General features: G+C 53.1%; 1 protein-coding gene across 1 annotated transcript; it reads left to right on the top strand.

Annotated features, from left to right (window-relative positions):
• The first annotated feature begins 1,627 nt into the window (after window positions 1-1,627).
• TMEM235 (transmembrane protein 235) lies at window positions 1,628-23,461 on the top strand. The gene is given in 10 exon segments (XM_006886349.1): window positions 1,628-1,814; window positions 12,175-12,255; window positions 13,327-13,464; window positions 15,110-15,327; window positions 15,330-15,370; window positions 21,071-21,174; window positions 21,404-21,642; window positions 21,970-22,051; window positions 23,281-23,301; window positions 23,352-23,461. Coding segments are annotated over 10 exon segments (1,221 nt in total).
• The last annotated feature ends 773 nt before the right edge of the window (window positions 23,462-24,234 follow it).

Here is a 24,234-nt window from a genome sequence, read left to right as displayed (position 1 = left end):
ACTGAAGTCTGCCTTGAGCGACTCGCTGAAATGAATGCTTACCGCCTGGGTTCGCTGCACCCGAGAAATGGACCACAGTGCACCCCTCACCACTGCTCACAAAATAGCACCTTAAAATGAGCACAAGGAGCAGGGACCCACGGGGAGACCCTTCTAACGGCCTGTGCTTACTGTCCAGATGCCCTGTTGTGATGGGGCGTCCCCTATGCTCAGGTTCCCTGGCCAGTTGGGTCTTTGTGGATTCTCTGCCTTCACCCTCACTAGGAGCTCATTCTGGTCCTAGCAGGGTCTTCACGCATGTGCGCCCGGGCCAGCCGGCCTGAGGTGACATCTCTAATCTGCGTCCCCTAGCGCTCCCAGCCCGCAGCTGCTGACCACTGCGGATGTCATCTGGCTGGAAGACCAGGACCACAGGGCAGCCCCGGCCCCTGCGCCAGCCCCGGCCAATGCCTCCCTCCGGCTCCGGAGCGGTCTCCGGCCTCCGGACCCCCTCCGATCCCCCTTCCCTCTCCACAGCAGAGCCTGGGCGCACAGCCTGACGTGGGAGACAACCTCGCCCAGACGCAGCCCACTGAGGGCACGCCGAGATTTGAACCCAGCTCTGCGGCTCTGCGGCCTCAGGCTGCTGGACCACCTCCCCGCACCCCACCCCGAGGTCACACGGAGGCAGGGCCCATTTCTCGGAACCTGGGGGGTGAGGGACACCGGGGAGCCAGCACACAAGCAGAACTGGGGCGCGCCCAGAGAGCCTCAGCGGCGCCTGCCTGGACCCCGAGGACAGCACGCTGGACCCCGCGTCCCCTCATTCCCAGGATACCACCGCCGGCCCTGCTCCCCAAATCTCCCACACCCCACCTCAAGGCTCCGTGCCTTCACTGGTTCTCCGACCCCAGCCTTCCTCTCGCCTCTCAACGCTCAGCTCTAGCTCCCCATCCCCCACGGCTCCCCTCTCCTCCTCCGCGCTCCCACGTTTCCCCTCCATTCTGACTCCCCGCCCCCCAACCACTCTTCCCCCTCCCCTCTCCCCTTCCTGGTCACTCAGCTCTGGCCTCATCCCCCGCTGCTCCCCAAGCCTTTACCGCGAAGCCCCTCTTCCCCACTCCTGGACCCACACTCCCTCCCTCCTCGCCCCCCTCGCCCCTGTCTGGCTCTCCTCACGGGCTCAGCTCTGGCTGCCCCCTCGCTACTGTCTCTGAACCCCTCACCCTGCTCTCTCTTCAGTGCTCATCCCGTGGGCGGTCCACTCCTCTTCTTCACTCTTCTCTGGCTTCCCCCCACAACCTCCCTCCTGGCTTCCTCAGAACTCCACCTCCCTGAACCCCCTCTCCTGGCTCCTCTGGACGCCCCCCTCCTGGGTCCTCCTGAAGCTCGCCTCCTGTCTCCCTGGGAACCCCCTCTCCAAGGCCCTTGGGACCCTCCACTCCCAGATCCTTCTGAGTCTTCCCTCTCAGAAACCCCCCTCCCACACCTTCCCCTCCAAGACCCCTCTGAACCCCCAGAACCTTCACACCTGGCAGATTCCTCTGACTCTCCCCTCCCACACCCCTCAGAACTACCCTCCCCTTCTAGCCCTCTCCACTACTCCCCTCCAGGGTCCCCTGCTCCCCCGACCCACACTGCTTCCGGCATGGCCCGGCTGGGCGCCCTGCTGGTGACCGCTGCCCTGGGCGCGCTGCTCAGCTTCGGGCTGCTGGCCGCCGCAGTGGCCAGCGACTACTGGTACACGCTGGAGGTGGCGGATGGTCGTAACCATAGTGGGCCCGCCCGCGCGGAGCTGCTGTCGTCGCACTCTGGGCTCTGGAGCATCTGTGAAGGTAACATTGTCACCGCAGCACCACCCCCCATGGTCCCTGGAACTCCCATCCCCTAAACCCCTCCTTGTCTGCTGCTCCCTCAGCTCTGTAGGGCCCAGGTCACCTCTATCCCTGCCCACCTCCACCCCCTCCCAGCTCCAGGTGACACTGTCTTCAGCACCCCTCAAAGGATGCTGTGAATGGTGGAAGGCTTGGCAGAAGGGACTGGCCCTCTCCACAAGGCCAGGGCCACAGGAGTAGGACTTAGCTGAGGGCCCTATCTTGGCCAAGGACAGTGGTGAGGACCCCTGGCACTGAGACCCCAGAAACACCTTCAGTCCCAGCTAGTGGCTTCTCTCCAGTATGAACAGGGACACCCTCCGGCCGTGTGAGCACAGAAATGGGTTTGTGCGGATGGCCTGGCTGCTCCAGCAGCTGAGAAAGGGCCTCACCCGGGAGACTCGATCTCTCCCTGGGCACCTGTGGGGCCTCGAATGAGCAAGACTGCTGCGTCCACAGACGCTCCTCAGCTCTTGGTCCCAGTGAACGCATTTTACAGTATCTTCTCCCCGTAAGAGCAAAGTCTGAACCCCAAGACTATGGTTCTTACCTGAAACCAAATTTACCCTCGCATCTCGACTTCCAATCTCATGTCTCAAACAATGGACAGGAGTGTAAGATGATCAGTGGCTTCAGGAGGGAGTACCCTCCCTGTAACAGCTACCAAAGGGCAGCATTTGTGCAGTGATAAAGGTCAGATGACAGGGAGGGAGGGAGATGACGGTAGGATGAGTGAGAATGGGACTCCCAGGGAGCAAGCACAGAGTGCTGTTAGCTGCATGGTGGGAATTGCAATCAACATCACAATCAAGTGGATATGAATTTTTTAACAGAAAACCGATTTGCTCTCTAAAATTTCATTCAAGCCACAATAAAAATAATATTGTTGTTATGTACCTTCAGATCAGAACCGACTCATAGCTGACTCATCAGCGGGTTTTCAGAGGCTGTAAATCTCTGGGGAAGAAATAACTCATGCCCTACCCCCAGCAGCTGGTGATTTGAATCATTTGCCTTTGAGTGGACAGAGCAAGTCCTTAAGACTAGACCACTAGTTGTTGTTGGGTGCCACTGATTTGAGTACAACTTATAACAACCCTATGAAGAAGAAGTCTAAGTCCAGACCTATCCTGTGTCATCCTCATTATTTCTGACATACACGAGCCCTTTGCTACAGTCGCTGTGTCCGTCCATCCCATTGAGGATCTTCCTCTCCTTCGCTGACCCTCCACCTTTCCAAGCGAGGCCCTTTCCAGGAACAGCCCTGCCAGAGTGCATGCCCAAAGCCTGTGAGACAACGCTTCACCATCTGTACCTCTAAGTAGCACTCTACCTGAGCCTTTCTCCAAGATATATTTGTTCTTTTCTCCAGTCCATAGGATATCTAGTACTCTTCTCCAACACCACAACTCAGAGGCACTGATTCTTCGGTAATTCATTGTCCAGCTCTCAGATGCGTAGAACGTGATTGAAAAGATCATGGCCTGAATCAGGTGCACCTTAGTCTTTACACTGACATCATTGCTCCTCAGTATTTTGGAGAGGTTCCTGACAACAGACCTTCCCAATATAACGTATCTTTTTTTTTTAATTTTTTTTTTTTCGTATCTTTTGGTTTCTTGACTGCTCATACCCAGGGTATTTATTGTGGATCCATGTAAGATTGAATACTTGGCAATTTAAATCTTTTTTCCATCTATCGTGATGTTGCCTACTGGTCCAATGGTGAGGATTTTCGTCTTCTTGATGTTGAGATGTCATCCATATTGAAGGCTGTAGTCTTTGATCTTCTGCAGCAAGCTTTCAAATCCTCCTCACTTGCAGCAAACAAGATTATGTCATCTGCCTAAAGCAGGTTGTGGATCAATCTTCCTTTGATCCTGATACCACATTTCTCTTCAGAGTCCAACTTCTCAAATTATTTGTTCAGCATACAGATTGAAAAGGTATGAAGAAGGGGTACAATCTTGATGCACATCCCTCTTGATTTTAAATCCTTGCTCTCTGTTCAGACAACAGCTTCTTGGTCTTGGTATAGATTTTGTATGAGCACAAGGATGTTTCCTGGGATTCCCATTCTTCTCAATGTCAGCCATAGTTTATTATGATCTTCACAGTCAAATCTTTGAATAGTCAATCAGAGCTCCCCTAAAAAAAGAGTAATGTTCAGTTAAAAAAACTCAAACAAACCCAAAAACAATTCATTGGCATCCAATTGGAGACAGCGTCTAGCTGGCCCTACAGGGCATTCCCAAGCTGTTAGTCACAGGGGAGCAGTCTGCTCACCTTTCTCTCCCCTGAAGTCACAGGTGGATTCGAACTGCCAAAGAGGCTTGGCTCTGAGTGAGCAGCACAGCTCTCTACAGACTGGGCCACCAGAACGGCAGTGTTCAGCAGGATTGTCATTGTGTGCCATCGAGTGGGCTATGACTCATCGTGACCCCAGGGCCAACATGGATCTGAAACCTACCCTGTCCTGTGCCGTCCTCACCTGTCAGTCCGTCCTGTCGAGGGTCTTCTCCTACACTGCCCTTCCACCTCTCTGAACATGATAGTTGTGGGGGAATCTGCAGGGACCTCCTGGGGGCGGGAGCTGACCTCGTAAAGCTAGCTGGGTACAGGGAGTATTTGCACATTAACCTACACAGAGTGGTAGTGCTGGAACCCTCTCCTCTCTGCTTGTTGAAATGTCACTGAAAATGGTGGCATATTTCATGAGAACATTTTCTAAAAACTTTTTGTATGATTTCAGGGAAAGTTTACAGAGCAGATTGGTTTTCCATTCACCCGTTTGTACACTTTTTTATTCCCAGCATTGATTGAAGTTCCCAGGACAGAACTTCCCTCTTCCCACTTCAGCCCTACAGTTCTATTTTCCACCAAGTCTTCCACCATACCCCCTTCTCCCATCTTTATCCTTGAGCCTGTGCTGCCCTTTAACTGCTCACGGTTGTTTATTCTTTTATTTTTTTTTTAATTAACTGTAATGAAAGTTTACAGAGACTAAGGGTTTCCATTCATTTATTGTCTCACTTTTATCCCTGCCCACCCCCCCTCCCCAAATTAATTTTTCTCCTTGAAAAGTAAAAGAAAAGCTCTTTCATTGCTATGCACTCCCTCCCCCTAAGTCCACTCCTCTGTGCAGCCTTCGTTCTGGATTCCTGTCATGACAATAATACCCAATCATATATCCCTTTTAAACAGTTCTCTCCATTTGTTTCAATGCAGTATACATCATTCCTCCCCTCCTTCTCTGTCTTTCCTCAACCCCAGTGTCAGTCCTGTTTTACAACAGTGGCCCTATGCAATATTTGTCCTTTCGTGACTGAGATATTTCACTCAGCATAATGTCCTCTGGGGTCATTCACTTAGCATATTTCATGAGTTCCTTGTTTTTCAGTGCTGCATAGTATTCCATGGTGTGAATACACCAGAGCTTTTCTATCCACTCATTTGTTGATGGGCACTTGGGTTGTTTCCAGCTCTTTGCTATGTGAACAAAGCAGCAATAAACATGGGTGTGCGTGGTTGTTTATTCTAAGGAGTGGGCAGCTTCAGGTGTGTTCACTCTACAGCCTGGGCTCTTGTGTGGCTGGAAGACGAGCCACAGGGATGAGGTCAAAGAGTGACCAAGGGCCGCAGTCTCAAGCACCCCCCAGTCACTTTGAGACCAGTAAGTTCTTTTGATGGTGTTTTTAGTTTTGTTCTACATTTTTCTCCACCCAAAAGGTCTTCTTGGGATGGATATCATCCATGATACAACCAACTTGTAGCCAAACAATATAGACAGGTCTATGAGCAATCTCCTTCCTGTGATTTAGAGCCTCAGAAACCCGATGGAGGGTCAGGCCGGAGCCGGTTCTGAGCTGTGAGTGAATGATAAAAGCCTGGTGGTGTAACAGCTGAAGTGCGGGGCAGCGGGGAAAGTGCAGTTGCATCGTGGGTATTGTAGTCATCCGCACTGTGACTGGTTGGCTGGAGGGTCATCTGAGGAGAGGAAAGCCCTCACCTGGATGGACTGGCACAGCGATGGCAGCGGAGATGGTGAGGGTCGAGCAGGACTGGGCAGGGCTTTGCTTTGTTACACGTGGAGTCGCTGAATCAGAGCTGACCGAGAGCCACACAACAATGAAGAGATTGTACTCAAAGTTAAAGAACAAAATGTAAAAAAAAAGAACAAAATGTGTGCCAGTGTTTGCATGAAAAACCCAGCGCTCTGTAAACGTCCACTCACATCACAGTAAGAAAATGTATCCTTAGTTAAGATGGAAAAGTACCCAAGTTTGGGGTGAGGCGGTGTAGAGAGCACTGCTGTGAAATGTGGCAGGTGGGCCAGGCCGTGGCCTGCTGGTAAAGGTCTGATATCCAGCTCTCCCGGAGGAAGTGGCTCTGAGAAACAGTCATTGCCGTTTCCGTGGTGTAAATACTGCCCCTGAGGTCATTTCAGCCTAACCAACTGGCCTGGAAAATGGAACAATTGGCTCTTAGTCAGGAAAAGGGTTCTGGACACCACTGGCTGCCCAACAGCCTGCGGACGCGAAGGTTAGAGGGACTGAGTCAGGGCTGTGCCACTCAGCATGTGGAACTTAGTGAGTAAGAAACACTAAGAAAAGGGAGCTCTGGTGGCCTAGTGGCAAGAAACTGCACTGCTATCCCGGAGGTGTGCGGTTCAAATTCTCTATGTGCGCTACTGGAGAAGGAGGGGCAATCTCCTTCTGTACCAGTCAGATATGATGTGATGGTACACATATGAAAAATGATAATTTTTTAAAAGCAATGGTAAGAGAGGTGATGTGCATGGGGAGGAGGTTTAAGTCTTTTAAAAAAATTCTAATTTTTTCTTTTTCTTAATTGATATTTTAATTAAAGTTTATAAAGAACTTGGATTTCCAATCTTTCATTGTTGCACATTTTCCTCCCTTTCCCCCTCCCCCCCCCCCCAGATCACTTTGTTCTTTGCGGGGAAAAAATCTTTCATTGTTATAAAGTCCCTCACCCCTGCCCCAGACAACTCTACAGTGCAACTCTTATTCTGGACTCTTGTCCTGCCAATAATACCTGATTATATATTGCTTTTATGCAGTTCTCTTTCTCACCTGTTTTAATGCCATGCAGATTATTTATCCCCTCTTTTCTTAGTTTCCTCCCAGCCCCCATGTCAGTCCTGTTTTGTAACAGCGTCATTATTCTGTATTTGTCTTTTTGTGACAGAGATATTTCACTTAGCATAATATCCTCCGGGGTCGCCCATTTTGTATATTTCATGAATTCCTCGTTTTTCAATGCAGCATAATATTCCATTGTGTGAATATACCACAGCTCCTCTATCCACTCGTTTGTTGATGGGCACTTGGGTTGTTTCCAGCTCCTTGCTATTGTGAACAAAGCCGCAATAAACATGGGTGTGCAAGAGGAGGTTTGATTCTGAGATGTGTTCTGGCTGAAATGTACATGGCCTTTTAAAGTGGTGTTTGTTGAAGAACATCCATGCTGTGTAAGTCTCCTGAGGAAGTAGCACTTGGGTTGTTTAACGCTGGTTTCATATACTTGTCTCTATGGTCCGTAACTGGCATTTTTCAAACTGGAAGACCCGAAAAACAAACTGAAGCCTCAAGTGGCAATAGTGAGATGCTATGGGAACAATCTTGCATGATCCTGGGAGTGTCGAAAGAAGGTGGAGAGAATACATGAAGACACTGTATGAAAAAGAATTGGTCGACACGGGAGCATTTCAGGGAGTTCCATGTGAACAAAAGCTAATGGCTACACTGAGGACACTGGCTAAAAATTAAGGCCCCAGAAATCCATGGGATACCAAGTGACATGTTTCAACTGAGAGATGCAGCCCTGGACATGCTTGCTTACCAGACTGGCAGGAAGTTTGGAAGGCAGCTACCTGGCCAGCTGATTGGAAGAGATCTATATTTGTTCCAATTCCCTACAAAGATGATCCAATAGAACATGGAAATTATTGAATAATAGAATTAACATCACATGTAAGCAAAATATTCCTGAAGACCACCCAAAAATGGCCAGAACCGTGCCTTGATGATGAACTGTCAGAAGTTCAAACCGGGTTTAAACGTGAGGGCTATCACTGCTGATGTTAGATGGATCTTGGCTGAGAGCAGAGAAGACCAGAAGAATATCTGCTTGTGTTTTATTGACTGGGCAAAGGCATTAGCCACCAATGTGCAGTCATCCCTTGTTATGATCTGTGTGACGTGGCAAACACTGAGAAGAATGAGAATCCCGGAACACCCAATTATCCTCAGAGAAAACCTGTACCTAGGTCAAGAAGCTGTTGCCCAGACAACAGAGCAAGGGAACACCGCATGACTGAAAATCAAGAGACAAGTGCAGTACGGATGAATCCTTTGTCTCCATTTCTATTCAATTTGTATGGTAAACAAATAATTTGAGAAGCTGGACTTTTTAATTTTCATTCATTCATTGTTGTACACTTTCTTCCCTACATACTCCCTGTTCACTTTAAAAAAATTGGTAAATTTCATTTATTGTTGCATAATTTCCTCCCTCATCCCCCACCCTTCCCCAGCCCACTTTGCTGTGTACCTCTTAGTGCAGTCTGTTGTCATACGATTAATACCTGTTATCTATTCCTTTTAAACAGTTCTTTCCAATTATCTGTTCCAATGCAGTATTCATTATTTATCCCCTCTTTTCTTTCTTAGTCTTCCTCCAACTAACATATCAGTCCTTTTATAACAGAACTTGGACATTTTAAAGAAAAATGGACATTAGGATAGGAGGAAGACTCGTCAACAACTTGCATTATTCAGGTGATATAACCCTTGCTTGTAGAAAGTGAAGAGGACTTGAAAGCTTGCTGCAGAAGATCAAAGACTACAACCTTGAACTACAGCTCAACATCAAGAAAACAGAAATTCTCACCACTATAGACAGCATTATGATAGAGAGAAAAGAGAATTGAAATTGTCAAAGACTTCATTTTACATGGATCCAAAGTCAACGCCTGGGGAACCAGCAGTCAGGAGATCAGGAGTTGGATTGTATTGTGCAAGTCTGCTGTCAGGGAGTTCTCCAAAGTACTGAGGAGCAATGATGTCATTGTAAAAACTAAGGTGCACTTGATTCAGGTCGTGATCTTTCACGTGGTACGCATCTGAGATCTGGGCAATGACTACAGATGACAGAAGAAGAATCAATGCCTTTGAGTTGTGGTGTTGAAGAAGAGTACTGAATATCTCGTGGGCGGCCAAAAGAACAAGTAGATATGCCTTGGAGAAGGTGCAGCCAGAGTGCTCCTTCAAGGCAAAGATGACAAAGGCTCGTCTGACACACTTCAGGTATGTTGTTAGGAGAGGAAAGGTGGAGGGAGGATTATCGGAAGAAAGGAAGACACTCAACGAGACAGATTGACACAGTGACTGGAGCAACGGACTCAAGTGTGTCAGAGATGATGAGGACAGCCCAGGACAGGACAGGGCTCAGATCTGTCATTCCCAGGGTCTCAATGAGTCGTGCTTAACTCGATGGTATCGAACAACCACAGCAACGTGCTCGACGCCGTCAGCTCTGGTGACGTGGTCCACAGGGAGCTGTCTGCTAAGGCAATGCCTCTCTGCTAAGTGAATCCACCGGTGACTCCAAAGGAGAAAAATGAGCATTCTCCTGCCATGCAATTTACTGCCTCCCAAACTCTGGGGTGTCAGCTATGAGTCGGTTCCAACACAATGGCAGAAGATGAGGACATGCATGGGGACTGAAATTTAATGCCCAGTCATACCTAGTATATATTATGTAATAGTAAGTGCAAGCTGTGGATAGTGGGGAAATAAGAATATTTGGGAGATAGTTCGACGAGAATACCAGCTTGAGATGTTAAGATGGAGCAAGCATGCTTCCTGCTGTCCTGGGGAGAAATAGTTTCTGTCTGTTGTTTACAAGACCATGATACCATGGGAGAACTCATCTTAAGACCTTATTTTCCACTTCACCAAAGAAGACATTCAGATGGCCAACAAGCACATGAAGAAATGTTCATAATCCCTAATTCTAAGAGAGATGCAAATCAAAACAGCTATGAGATACCATCTCACCCCAGGCAGAATAGCAAAATTTAACAGAACAGCAAGCAACAAATGCTGGCGAGGTTGTGGAGAAACTGGAACCCTTATTCACTGTTGGTTGGAGTGTAAAATGGTGCAACCACTGTGGAAGGCGGTGTGGTGCTTTCTCAAAAAGCTGCAAATAGAGATACCATTTGACCCAGCAATTCCACTACTGGGAATATATCCCAAAGTGACCATAACTGACATCCAAGCAGATATATGCACACCCATGTTTATCGCGGCTCTGTTCACAATAGCAAGGAGCTGGCAACAACCCAAGTGCCCATCAACAAATGAATGGATAGAGAAGCTGTGGTCTATTCACACAATGGAATACTATGCTGCATTGAAAAACAAGGAACTCATGAAATATTATTCAAAATGTGTCACTCTGGAGGACATTATGCTAAGACCTTATTTTCAATTATGTTAGTGGTGTTGTTGTTGTGTACTGTTGAGCCAGAACTGACCCACAGCTGACTCTCCAGTGGGTTTTCAGAGACAGTTAACCTCACAGGAGGAGACTGCCCATCATTCTCCCGCGGAGCAGCTGGTGGGATTCGAACCACATGCCTTCAGGATTGCAAAGCAGCTTCTTGCTACTAAGCCACCAGAGTTCCCTACGTTAGTGATGTTGTTGTTAAGTGTTGTCGAGTTGTAGGTGACTCACAGCGACCCTGTGAACGCACGACCTGAACGCTTGTATAACTTTCGTCCTTTCTCCAGGTTCATAGGGTTCCAGAGGCAAGCTATTGTGGAAGTGGATGCCACTCCCGCTTCCAAGCTTGTTTGAATCGGGGAGCTCCACCAAACACTGTCCGCCATGGGTAACGATTATAGCATTTGACACATGAGATCTAAGAATTGCTACCTTTGAATAGTGGGTCTGGCTAAGAATACTGAATATATTACAAGCTGCTAAAGAAACAAACTCATCTTGGAAGATGTGAAGTCGAGCACTCCTGAGAAGCAAGGTCGGACTTCGAGCATGTTCTCAGGAGGGGTGAGTCCCTGGAGAAGGACTTCATGCTTGGAACAGTAAAGGGTCCGTGAAAGGGACAGACTCTCAGGCAGATAGACTGACATTGGCGACTACAAGCCCGGGGCTAAGCGCACTGGAGATTGTGAGGAGAGCACAGGATCGGGAGGGCTTTGTTCCGTGGTCCATGGGGTTCGAGGGGTTGGAACGGACTCAATGGCTCCGAAGACGACAGGCATGAGAACGATCACAAGGACAAAGCATGAAACACCGGCTGGCAGCTCACTGGCAAGAGGGAGGGAGGGAGGGAGGGATGGATGGATGGATGGATGGATGGATGGATGGATGGATGTCCCACCTGCTGTCTGCTGGGTCATGTGAATATAAATAGATCTACAACCAAGATTCAGGGTAAACCCTGGCTGAGTAGTTGGGAGTCAGGCTCCACTGCTTGGTTGCACGGAAGAAAGGGATGAGGAGAGAGCAGACGGGAGCCATGACAACACAAGTGTCTCGAGAATTGAGTGGAAATTGTGTAGGCAAATAGGAAATACCATACGACTTAAATATGGGAGGAAGTGTTAGAAAATGGTGAGAATGTAGCTGTCAAGGTCTCTAAAAATGTCTAAAGTAAAGAAAACAGGGAGTAAGACTACCCCAAAGCTCATGTTCAAAGCCCTGGAGTTTCTGATTCTAAAAAAGAACAGCCAGTTTCACGAACAGAGAAAGCCCCATATTAGGAGGCTAGCCAAAGGGGGGCCTAGCAGCCACGTAGGCTGCCCTTTGGGGTTTCCTGACCTCCCTCCTATCAGGCATCCTTAATATATTGTCAGATGCCCACAGGAGCTCTGACTCGGAGCAGCAGGACAAAAGATGGAAACCTGTGCGCTCCCAAGCCACCCTCCATCTCTGCGTGCTAAGCCCACTGTCCCGTTGGAGCCAGGAGACTGCCCCACTTCCGCCCCGTCCTCTCTCTTGTCCGCTTCTCCAGCATGTGGGAGGTAGTGCCCTAAAGTGACCCCTCACCCCATCTTTCCCAGCCCCCCTGCCCCGCTTATGGGTTTATAGAGCCCTTACACCAAGGTCCAGTGAGAGGGAACCTGTCCGAGTGCCTGTGTCCACAGTGGCCAGGGTGGGATCGGCCACACACTCAGGCCTTCCGGGACTACCCTTTTCTAACAGGTGAGATGGGTGGTGGGCAGCCCCTGTAAGCCCAGCTCCAGACACACATCGCTTTTGTTTTCAGGACATAACAGCTGTATCCCTCTTTTCGACCCCCTGACCAATGAGAGCCTGGACATGTCCACTTCTGTGCAGCACCTCATCTGTGAGTTCTGGGGCCACCTCCCGCCTTCCTTCAGCGAGGGCCGGCTGGATGCACAGCCTCCTGCCAGCTACCCACACAGCCCTCAGCTGACCCCGAGTCCCAGGCTGCACACCCAGCCATGGACTCTGGAACAAGGGGCTGCCTTCCGGCCGTCTGTCCTTCTGTGTACCTCATTTCCTTCTCCACAGCCACAATCCCCCTGATTGTTGTGGGAGGGTGGGATGGGATATGGTCCAGGGGCAGCTAGGCCTTGATTGGGTCTCAGCAAATATCCGTCTCTGTGCAAATGGGCAGCTAGCCTACCTGACAGATCTCTCACCCCCAGCTGGGACTTGGGGAAGGTGCTGGGGAGACAGCCAATGGAGGTTGTCCTGCAAGCTGGGGTTACTATGGAAACAGGGCGCGGAGGGTCGGCAGATGGTCTGCCTGTCTTGTCTCCAGGGTGCTCAGGGCTCTGATCTTGAGGTCCCTGGGGAGGGCAGACCCTACCCCTCCAGCTCTCAGGGGGAGGGGCGCTCCCTGCTCGATCCCCTCCCATCCCCCCACCGATTATCTCAGGTCTCCAGAGAGGTCAGGCCCTTGCTCCCTTGCCCCTCCCTGTCCACCTTGTATTCCAAGCACTGACCTCTCTCTGGCCCCTGGGCTGCCTCCTGCCCCTTTGTGCTGACCCTTCTTCACCTCCCTGGGGAGGGATGTCCTCTGTCCCCCCTTGCTGACCCTTCTCCCTTTAGGAAGAGCTGCCTCCCACTTGTTGACCCCTCTCCTTTTTCCGGGGAGGACCACCCTCTTGCTGACCCCTCTCCCCTCTCTGGGGAGGGCCACCCCCTTGCTGACTCCCTCCCCTCCCCAAGGAGGGCTCTCCCTTGCTGGCCTGTCTCTGGGGAGGCCCCCCCCCTCGCTGACCCTCTCCCCTCCTCGGGGAGGGCTCTCCCTTGCTGGCCTGTCTCTGGGGAGGCCCCCCCCCTCGCTGACCCTCTCCCCTCCTCGGGGAGGGCTCTCCCTTGCTGGCCTGTCTCTGGGGAGGCCCACCCCCTCGCTGACCCTCTCCCCTCCTCGGGGAGCCCCCCACAGCGCTGCACCGGGCTGTCATGATCGTACTGCCCCTGAGCCTGGTCCTCATCGTGTGCGGCTGGGTGTGCGGCCTGCTCAGCTCGCTGGCCCACAGCGTCCCTCTGCTGCTCTTCACCGGCTGCTTCTTCCTGCTGGGGGGTGAGTCAGCTCAGGGACGGGTGCTGCCCACCTCACTACCTGCTGCCTGCTGCTCCCCAGCCTGCCCTGGGCCCTCCCTGGACGCTGGGGACTTCCGGGGGGTGGAGGCCCTGGACCGAGCCGCTGGGTGTGGGCCAGAAGGGTGGCTGTGCTGGGACCTGGGCCCAGGGGCCTGGGGGAGAGCAATGCCCCGGGGGAGGGCAGGGCTGGGCTTTCTGACTGGTCAGTAGGGCCACTGAGAACTGCCACACAACGTCCATCTGACAGCAGTGGAGGGATCAGTCTCCGCAGGACCCTTACACAGAGCTGTGCCGGCGGAGGGGACAGTGAGGCCCAAGAACCACTGCGGTCAGGATACTGTCCTGGGGTCTGCCTCTCTATCCCCTGCCACTGCCTGCCCTGGCCCCCAACTGCCCTCAGCTCGCTGTGGTCAAAGGTGGACTGGCAGCCTTGGGATGCTGCAGGTCAGACCTTGTGACCCACATCAGAGGACACACCTCCTACACAGTTCAGGCCCTACTGTGGCTCTCGCTCTGCCCTCAGGGGACACAGACCCTTTGGGGTACTTTGTAAGGGCTGAGAGTCAGGGGCAGCCATGGGTGCTGGTGCTGGCCACAGGATACTGGACAGAGCTGAGGACATGTCCTCAAGAGAGTGGGGTCAGCGTGGCTCCGTGGGTCATCATCAGTGCCCACGTCTGATGAGGAGAACCCCGGGGACCTTGAGGAATGACTCACCTAGGATTATAGGCTCTGAGAATTGGTGTGGGGGTGTCCGAGGGCCAGCCACCCTCAGTCCCCCACGGGGCCCTGCTGCCCCTCGTTCTCACTGCCTGCACCCGGCAGCTGACAGCATGTCCCATGGCTTTCAGGGGCCAGCACAGACACCAGGGTCCAGCCTGAGCAGATACCCTGGATAGGAGTGTCCTGCCAGGGACCGCCTCCTTCAGCCCTTAGTCAGGAGAAAGGAAGGGGGTCAGAAGGACGAGGGCACCATATGAGCTCTTTTGTCTCTGCAGCTGAGGGGACGGACAACCTTTGGGAGATCTAGGGGAGATGTGGGAGGGTGTCCCCCTGGGCCACCTGGGCCATGTGGAGTAAGCAGAGACTAGGGCGAGGTGGGAAGGGCCACTCACCTGAGCGGCTGGGCTGTGGGCGCTGAGTGATGTCCTGGCTTGACCAAGCTCCGTGGAGACACTGGAGTCTGTGAAATTCTTGGCTGGAGGGGCGAGTGTATGGGGCTGCTCTCTTAGCCGTGGCCCCAGGTTCCTGGCCTCCTACTTACAGGCCCTCTGAGACCTCCTCTCCCAGGAAGCCCGAGGGGGCCAGCTAGCCCAGTGCTGGGTGCCAGCCCTCACCCCTAAATCAGAACCCAGCCTCCTGGCTCTGGCTTCATGTCCTTCTGCAAATGAATCCCCCCCCAAACCTGAGTGTCTGCTGGGAGTTCATGTGCAGCGGAGCTTTGAGGACAGATTTCTCAAGGCCAGGCCTCAGAGCTGACCACTGTTAGTTCCTGTCCCGGGAAGGTGGTACAGGAGACCCCAGGCTGAGCGCCAGTGGAGCTAACCCGGGGAAGGGAGTGAGAGCCTGGGCGGGCCAGGTGGGGATGGCTCCCACAGGCGTGGTCCTCCGGCCTCCCTCCACAGGTGCGCTGACCCTGGCCGGCGTCAGCATCTACATCAGCTACTCGCACTTGGCCTTCGCAGAGACAGCCCGGCAATACGGGGCCCGGCACGTGCAGGTGGTACACATCAGCTTCGGCTGGTCCTCGGCACTGGCCTGGGGCTCTTGTGTGGCCGAGGCGCTCAGCGGGGCCCTGCTGCTGGCAGCTGCCCACACGCTGAGCCTGAGCCGGCGGCCCGGCGCCCCCCACTCCGTGGTCATCTGAGTCGGAGGCCAGTGGGAGGGTGAGAGAGAGTGACCATGCATGGTGGCTTCAGGGGTCAGCGGCCAGAGCCCCAGGCTGGGGCGCCTCCCTGTCATTCATCTATTGTCCTGGCTGGGAAGGGGGTCTGGGTGGGTGGGAAGCCAGTGTCTGGGCAGCCAGGCCTTTCAAGCCTAACAAAGCCAGGTGTCTGGTGTCCCCCCAACCCCACTTATGCCCTCTGGGGGCTGACCAACTGCCCATACAGACAAGCCTCTGAGGACACAGGATTGTTGGCTTGGAGTCAGGAGGGGGGTGCTGCAGGCTCCTGGTGTTTGCTGGGTCAGTGTGGCAGATGCCCCCCACGGGTCCTGGAGGGGGCTGGAACAGGAGGGAGGGACCCCTGTGGAGGGCAGTGGGTGTCACTGAGTGCTGGGCGTTCATCCACTCACCTGGTCCCTGACAATCTGCATGACAGCCACCATTCACCTGCTTTAGGAAGAGGGAGACTGAGCCCGGCACGGAGAGGGCCACTCAGGAGCCACTGTCTGTTCATCTAGAAAGGACAGGGGGAGCCTGGAATCCTTGGTTTAAAGGACCCCTGCTGTCACAGTGGTTAAAGCATTGAGTGCTGTCAGGTCAGTGGTTCGAGGCCACCAGCTGTCCCACGGGAGGCAGACGCAGCAGCACACAGGGGTGGCAGCCTCGGGAGCCCTCTGGGGTAGCTCTCCCCTGTCCGTCAGGGAGTCGGGAGCTGGAACCCACAGAGAAGTGAGCTGTGCTGGTTTCAGCCGGGCGCCTCGGACAGTACTGCGCCCCCCACCCACTGTGGCTCCCATGGAATTTCTGTGGTCACTGAACCACCCTGTGGAAGGGGAAGGGCATGATGTAGGGGTACCATCTGCCTGCTTGTGGGGGGGCCAAGTGAGGGCCTGGAATATCAGAGGCGGAGACAAGGCCAGCACAACTACCCTGGATGGACCTGTGAGCCCCAGGCCGAGTGGACGCAGGCAGCCAGGCCCGCAGGGTGAGGTGGCACCAGGGAGGTCTGAGGGGCACCAGGCACTGGAGACTCTGTTCTAGGGGGTCGGCCTGAGTCTGGGAGGCGTGCTTCCCTCCCATGTCCCTCTAAGGCTATGGGGGGCTTTCTGGGTCAGGGGGAGGGCACCAGCACTGCTGGGGGCTGAGGGGTCCTCTCTCCCTCCTGTGTTCTAACATTTTCCATTCCATAAAGGAACCACTGAGCCAATTTGTCCAATAAATTCAACATATGCTGTGTGTGATGTCAGCCCTTTTTTACCCTCTTAAACATTTGTCAGAATAGTTGCCACGTGCCCGTGCTGGACAGCGTGGAGGCAGATGGGCCAGCTCTGCACACATGCACGCGTGATGGGTGTGTTCACGGATGTGTGTTCACGTGCGCATAGGTGGGTCTGTATGTGCATATGTGTGCGTGTGTCTGAGCGGGGTGTGAGCAGAGTGTGCACAGGTGTGTTGATCCTCTGGGACATTCTAGGAAGGGTGGTATGCCTGCCCATCTCTTTCTGGTCCAGCGTAGCTGTGGGGCCCTGAGCTCCCCGTTGTTTCCAGGGGCAACTTCACGGGCAGGTCCTTTTGTCAGTGAAGAAAGGCTCTGGGGCCTCCGGAGGCCTGTAACGTGGACTTCTCCCCCGCCTTGGCCCATGCTGGTGAGATACATGGAGGCCTCCTGGGCTGACTTTGAGGGTAGGACACTAGAATGAGCATCAGGGATCTGCCCTCACGTCGATTCTGACTCCTGGGGACCCTCCTTGTGGTTGTGGTTGTATTGGGGGTGTGCCTCTGAGTTGGAACCGACCCATAGCTGACATCCCAGCGGGTTTTCACAGGCAGCAAATCATATAGGAGGAGAGTGCCCATTCTTCTTCCTTGCAGTAGCTGGTGGATTCAAACCAGGTGCCTCTGGTATTGCTGCTCCCTAGTGCAGGGCATGCTAGGCCTCCAGCACTCCCTCCAAGTGGTTGAGGCTGTATGTCCGTCCTTATCGGAGACTGCCTGCCTCTCCTCTGCAGAGCAGTTGGTAGACCTGCTGACAGACCTGGTCAACAGCCCGCAGAACCCCAGGGGGCTGCGTGGAGCCCCTCCGTAGGAGGCATGTTGTGCTTGACCCCTCCTTTCTAGACACTGTTCAAACCCTGAGCTACCTCTCCAGGGACCCTTGTCAGGAGGGGTCAGTACTGAGCTGAAAAGTCACAGCCCCGCAGGGCTGCCTGCAGCTGATGGCGTGAAGCAGAGGAACAGAAAGGCAGGGCCCAAAGGAGGGGAGGCCCTCCGCCCACCCCACTGCAGTACCTCTCTGTCCTTGGATGTCCCTAAGATTGCACGTCTTGTCCTCAGGCGCCCGTCTCCGACTTACAGCGGCACGGGTTCTGTTCATCACAGCCAGATAAGCCCTGATGAGGGTGCTGCACCCCACACTTACAATGTCCTTCCGCCTCTGCTCCCCCAAATCCTTCCTTCAGTGATAGTCTGGCCACACCTTGTCCTCTCTCCTCCCAGCCCCTTTCGACAGGACTCCTCTAGTAACTTGCCCTCTGGTCAGTAGGAGACTTCGGCTCTTGTGCTCTGGACCTGCTCTTGGTCAGGACAGCTTTTCAAATGTGGTTGTGGGGCCCTTGACCTTCCGCCTTATGTTTTAGGCCAGTGTTAGAAAATTCTGAGTCCTGACAATTCTGGCGTCTCCCCTCTGTTCCCGTGCAGCTGGGTGAAGACTCCTAGCTCTGGGCACAGCAGTCCCTGGTCAGCTGTGTCTCACAGGGGGTCTCTGCTGTTCTTGTGTAGGTTCCAGTCAGCCTGGGGCAGAAATCTCTCCTCGAATCGCGTGTAGTACATTTTCTTCTGTGTCTTCAGTGCTGTAGTTACGTAGTGACAGTCACACTTATGCTGCTAAACTAACTCAATTTTAAACTTGGTGGAATGGGGGAAATGGACCAATCCCATTACGATTAGTTTCTACATGTCCTAGTTCAGGTTCCCACCCAGTTGAGTGGAGCTTGGGTGGCCTAGTGGTAAGATGCTGTGCTCTGGTCCTGAAGATACACGGTTTGAATCCACCATCTGCTGTGTGTGAGAAAGATGGGCAGTCTCCTCCCACGTGACTTACTGCCTCTGAAAACCCACTGGAGGGTCTGCTGTGGGTCATTTCTGACTCCACGGTACACAACATCAGCCCAGCTGTGGTGAACGTGAAAGCCATTGGTTACCATGATTGTTGTCATTGTTTGAAAGAAATACAAGTAGTTCCCTTTTCTTCTTACTAGTTTTGTTTTAATCAGAAGCTCCACCAAACACTGTCTTTTGATTAGCAACTGAATTCTTTTAATGACTACACCACCAGGACTCTGGATCTTAGGAGAGGTCGTCTTCTCTCTCTTTTTTTAATATTTTATTATTTTTTCTGTGTGTACCACCAAATTGGACCTGACTGGTCCAGGAGGAAATTGTCCCTCCTTCTCCAGCAGAGCATCTGGTGGATTCGAACTGCGTGTCTTTGGGATTGCAGTGCAGCTTCTTGCCACTAGGCCACCAGAGCTCCCTAGGAGAGGTCTTAAGCACTGAGTGTGCCTCAATTACAAGAGATACTAAAAAGTGAGGTCAAGTTCAAAATTACCTACAATAAAATACAGCTTGCTTTATAACCAGGAAACATTATTTTTAAGATATAGATAGATAGATAGATAGATAGATAGATAGATGATAGATAGATAGATAGATATACATATATATAGAGAGAGAGATAGATATATATAGATATATATATGTGTGTGTATATATATATATATATATATATATATATTAGATCAAATCCACACCCTCTTATCTCAGCAGGTACAGCTCTTTGCCATCAAATCCCCATGTCCTTTTTGAACTTCCTCTCCCTCCCTCGTGGGAGCTCTGAGCAGCCTGGGGTCTGAGCAGCTGCAGTCAGCTTCCTCCGTGCAGGAGTGAGGGGTCTGCCCCAGCTGCCTCCTAGGCTTGGGGTAGGAAGCCCAGCTGGTGTCCTACTTGTCCCAGCGCCCTTGGGCATTCTCTGATTTGTTGATGCCCAGTGGAGCGCTGCAGGGCGAGGCATTGGTGCAGGGGAACCTGACCGTGTTTGGAAATGGGGTCTTTGCTGAGAATGAGCTCATCCTGCAGTAGAGGGGATCCTAATCTGATGTGAGGGATGTCAGACGAAGGAGAAGAGACAGAGGGAAGAGGAAGCGGTGCTGGAAGGAGAGAGCAGAACAATGCAGAGACAAGCCAGGCACCACCCAGGAATGCAGCCACCACCTGAAGGTGAAGCTGGGGAGAAGCAGGTCTCCCCTCCGAAGGGGACAGTGGGGTTCACACCCTGATCTCGGGCCTCTGGGCCCCAGGGCTGTGAGAATGAGTTTGTTGTGAGGATCTCAGAACTTGCACTTTCCTTTATACGCTCAGGGGTTTTGTTGGTGATTGTTGAGTCGGATTCTTGATGACCCTGTGTGACAAGCTTCACAGGGAGCTCAAAGCTGTGACTTTTTCTTTTTAAAGTTGGGTCTTCATTTTATTTTTTTTTAATAAATTTTTAATTTTAATTGTCATTTTAACAAAAGTTTACAGAAAATTTATATTTTCATTCATTCATTATTGCACATTTTACCCCCTCTCCATCCCTTCCCCCTCCCAAAGCTGACTTTTTTTCGCTAGTTTATTTAAAAGCTGTGACTTTTTTTTTTCAGGGGTTTCATGGACACTCTTTATTTTTTTTTCTATAATTATATTTTATTAATTTTCATAAACATTTACAGAGATTTTGGGCTTCCACTCATTCATTGTTGCACTATTCTCTCTACCCTCCTCCCAGTTTGTTCTTGTCCAAATGCCACAGTGCTTGTCAAAGCCAGTTCTGATTAATCTTCTTTGTCAGTGTGTCCTTTGCCATTCCCTATCACTCCTCCCTGAGAGAGACTTCACCCTGAGTCATAAGGAAAAGGGGACGGCGTATTCTCTTAGCTACTTCCTGCTGAAAAGGGACGCTCATGGACACTCTTTAATTTGATCCTCTTTTTTTTAAATAATTTTAATGAACATTTACAGAGAATTTGGATTTCCATTCGAAAAGCTGTGACTTTTAAGAAACAGATTGCCAGGCCTTTCTCCCAAGGCACTGCTGGGTGGACTCAGCTAGCAATCTCACACTTAACTGTTTCTGAAACTTGGAGTCTCACTGCTATTCCCAGCAACTCACAACTGACCTTCTAGGGGTGTATTGGAAGCTGGAAACTGCAGGGGAGGAGATTGTCCACGTGTCCTCTGAAGAGTGGCTAACGGACTCCAACCTCCCAGAGAGGTGTCACCTTGCCATTAGCAGCCTGATTCCTTAGGAGGATGGCACCAGCACTCCCTTCTGAAGCTCAGAGAAGGAATTTCATTTCCGCTGTGAAGCCCACCCCTTGGGGTGCACCTAACACAGCAGCCCTGGGAGGCAGACCCCTGATACCAGTGTGTCCCCCACTCCCACCCCTGTCAGCTCATTGCTTCTCCCTTGGACACTTCCACGCCCCTCCCATCCCAAACTGGGCGTAGTGTCCCTGACTACCCCTTCCTCAGGGCTGCAGCTGCCTCAGCGAGAACTCCCACTTCTCAGAGCAGAGATGTCGTGATGTCACCTCTGCCCAGGGAACAGCTGCACATAGACCACGCGACCCAGCTGTGCTTCCTCTTCGGTGCTTTTTGCCTGCAGGTGCCACACGGGTCCTCTGGCGGCAGTCCCACACCATCACCCTGTTAGTCTCCACGGAGCAGATGGGGGAGGCGAGATCCTGGAGCCCTGCGGCGGGTCCAGCAGTGAGTGGAGCCCAATGGGACCACCAGGCCCCTGCTACCCAGCCTGGCCCCCAGGGCCTCCGGAGTCAGGGCTCTGCCATCCCTCAGCCCTGTGACCTTGAGGTCATCAGGAGTTATCCTGAGGTGGTTATAACTACTCAAGGTAGAGACTGGGGTTCACTGGACACCTCCGCCACCCTCCTGGGGCTCTGAAGGCCCTGAGCTGCCACCCCTCCAAGGCCCTCCCCAGACCCTGGTCAGAGGCAGCTGCGGCAGGGGGTGGGCCCACCTCTGGGACTTCCGGTGGTCCTGTATCAGTGTCATCTTCTCACCTGTGAGGCCCACCCCTGCCTGGTGCTTTCCTCGGCCCATCGCTTTCCAGAGGCGAAAGGCTTCCTGGATAAAGTCCCTGGAGGCCCCAACCAGGGCTCCCACGGGAGACCCCCGCCCTTGGGAGGAAGGGATGGCAGGCCTGCTACCTGCTGGGTGGTATCCCACCTAGGGGCAAGTGGGGTGGGGTGGGGTGGGGCACTGATGCAGGTGGGAGGCGTCCAGACGAGTGGGGCGGGCGGGGCCAGGTGAGTGGCAGGAGGGGCCAGGTGAGTGGCAGCCAGTGTGGAGCTCAGAGTGCTCCGGCCCCCACCCCCATCCCAGCAGTGTTCCAGGTGGTGTCCAAAAGCTCCTCACCTTGGAGAAACAGAGGGAGACTGAGTCACAGAACTCCACAATGCGGGGGGCACGCCCAGGGCCACCACTGCGTTCGTAGGTGGATTCAGACCCCATGGTTCCTGGCCCGCTGTGACCCTCTGTTACCAGGAGCAGTGCCTCAGTGCTGCCCCCGTGGAATGGGGTGAGGAGAGCTCGAACATGTGGGTGAAGCCTGAAGGGGGTGTCTGCGGTTAGATGTGGAGGCCTGCCCAGATTTTCTGTGGCAGAGTCCCCACCATACATGCAGGTGGAGAGGATGCATGAGAGGTGTCTGGAACATGGAACACCTCACCCGGGCTTGTTCTGAACAGCCATATCTGAAGCATGTTGGGGTGACCGTGCGGTATGTTGGGGTGACCATGTGGTGTGTTGGGGTGACCATGTGATGTGTTGGGGTGACCTTATAGTGTGTTGGAACGACCCTGTATCATATTGGGATGAGCCCATATCATGTGGGGTGGCCATATGCATGTTAGGGTGTGGGTAACCCTTGTGGGTGCTCTGGGACTCAGCTCCCTGGGGGTGAGGTGTCTGCACCCTGAGAGGTGAGTAGGGACACGTGCATTTGCTAGAATAGAGCTGTGTCGTCACAGAGCTGTCTTGCTGTAATCTAGGCAAGCAAGTAGCCAGGTCTTTCTTCCACGGTGTTACTGAGAGGGTTCAAACCAACTATCTTTAGGTTAGAAGTTAAGTACGAACCACTTGCCCACCTATGACCTAAAACAGGGGCCAAGAGTACATAGGCGTCCCTCCAGAGTATACCAGATGGAGACTCGGGGGTCAGGAGGCCAGGAGCTGGCTGTGGGGAGGAGAGGGAACAGTGGAGGAGCCAGGCTTACCTGGCGCAGGTCACCGAAGGGTGGAAGTATTCTCCAGGCAAATGAGTTCACAGACTGGGTGGGAGGGGCTCCCTCTGCCCTGCTTGACCAGCCTTTCCAGCTCCTCCAGGTGCAGGGGGCCATGGGGCAGGTCTAGGAGGATGTGGGAGTGCACCCCAGCAATCCTCCAAAATGGAGGAGGAGGAAGGGAGGGCCCAGGCCCAGTGTTGGGGTACCTTTGGAGTAATTCAGCCCCCTGAGGGTAAATGCTAGGGTCTTGTGGTTGCTCCCTGGGCCGCGTACATTTGCCTAGTAGTGAACCAGTGTTGGGGCTCAGGTGTCCCAGTTAGAGAGGCACCAGGAGGCGCTGTCCCTTCACCTCCACGGTCTCATGTGAGGTTTACGGGCCAGCTCCCACCAAGGCACCACTAGGGGGCAGCCGGAGCCCAGGTCAGTCCCTGCAGTGGGATTCCCAGGTCCAGCCTGAACCCCTGCTGTCTCCTGGTGGCCAGTCTGGTTACCAGCTCTCCTTCCACCAAAGGGTAGTGGTGGAGGCCATCAGCCTGTTGATCCCTAGGGCTCTCCCTTCCTCCCTCTGCAGGTGCCAATCCGAGGGCCGCAGGTGAGGGTACCTGGTCCCTACCTGAGCCACCACCCCCACCCTGCTCCTAGACATGGAGGTGGCACTCTGGCCCAAGGAGGAGCTGGGAGTCCCTGTGACCGAAGTGACCCATCACCGAGACAGATGGGAGAGGACATGTCTTAGCACCAAGTCTGAGTGAGGCCCACTTGCCCCCCCCCCCCACCTGGGCTCTGCTGGGCTGAGCACCTGGGCCACAGTGCTGCCAGGGCTGGATGACAGGAAACAGTGCTGCTTCCGGACAGTTGAGAAAACTGTCACACTGACAGCTCAAAAGGAGTCCCTGGATGTTAAAGCACTCATCCACTAACCAAAAGGTCGGATGCTCAAGTCCTCCCCCACTTCCCTGAGCCACTTCAGGAGAAAGGCTGGGTTCTCCTGACAAACTCTACGGAGCACAGTCCTATTCTGACACACGTACAGCCTCGCCAGGAGTCAGAATCAACTTGGCTAAAACTGGAACTAGCCAAAATAAGGGAGCTCTGGTAGCTTGGAGGTAAGGAATTGCACTGTCAACACAAAGGCATGCTGTTCAAACCCACCAGCCACTCCATGGGGGAGATGGGCAGTCTTCTCTGAAGATCTGCAGGAGGGTCAGCTATAGGTTGATTCTGATCCGATGGTACGTAACAATAACACCCACAATAACAGCAGTCACGACCTTGTGACCCTGACAGGCCACACAGCCTGCGCAGGAAGCATCTCCTGCCTTGGATGGCAGCCAACACACAGGGCACCTACCTCATCAGCCCCCCAGGAGAAAGTGGTTCCCCAAGACTGGAAAACCAGAGGAGGGTTTAGTAAAGAGGGAATTTACCAGACATGGCAATGCAGAGGGATCTCCTGGGGACAGTGAGAACCCCTGTGGCTCCAGGACAGTGTGGGGAGGGTGAGACAGGTAACAGGACCGCCCTC

Source organism: Elephantulus edwardii, unplaced genomic scaffold, assembly GCF_000299155.1.
Source record: "Elephantulus edwardii isolate Elephantulus edwardi_28Jun2011 unplaced genomic scaffold, EleEdw1.0 scaffold00048, whole genome shotgun sequence".
NCBI classification, from domain to species: Eukaryota; Metazoa; Chordata; class Mammalia; order Macroscelidea; family Macroscelididae; genus Elephantulus; species Elephantulus edwardii.
The sequence above is the reverse complement of the archived record's forward strand: the minus strand, read 5'-3'. Positions and strand labels throughout refer to the sequence as shown.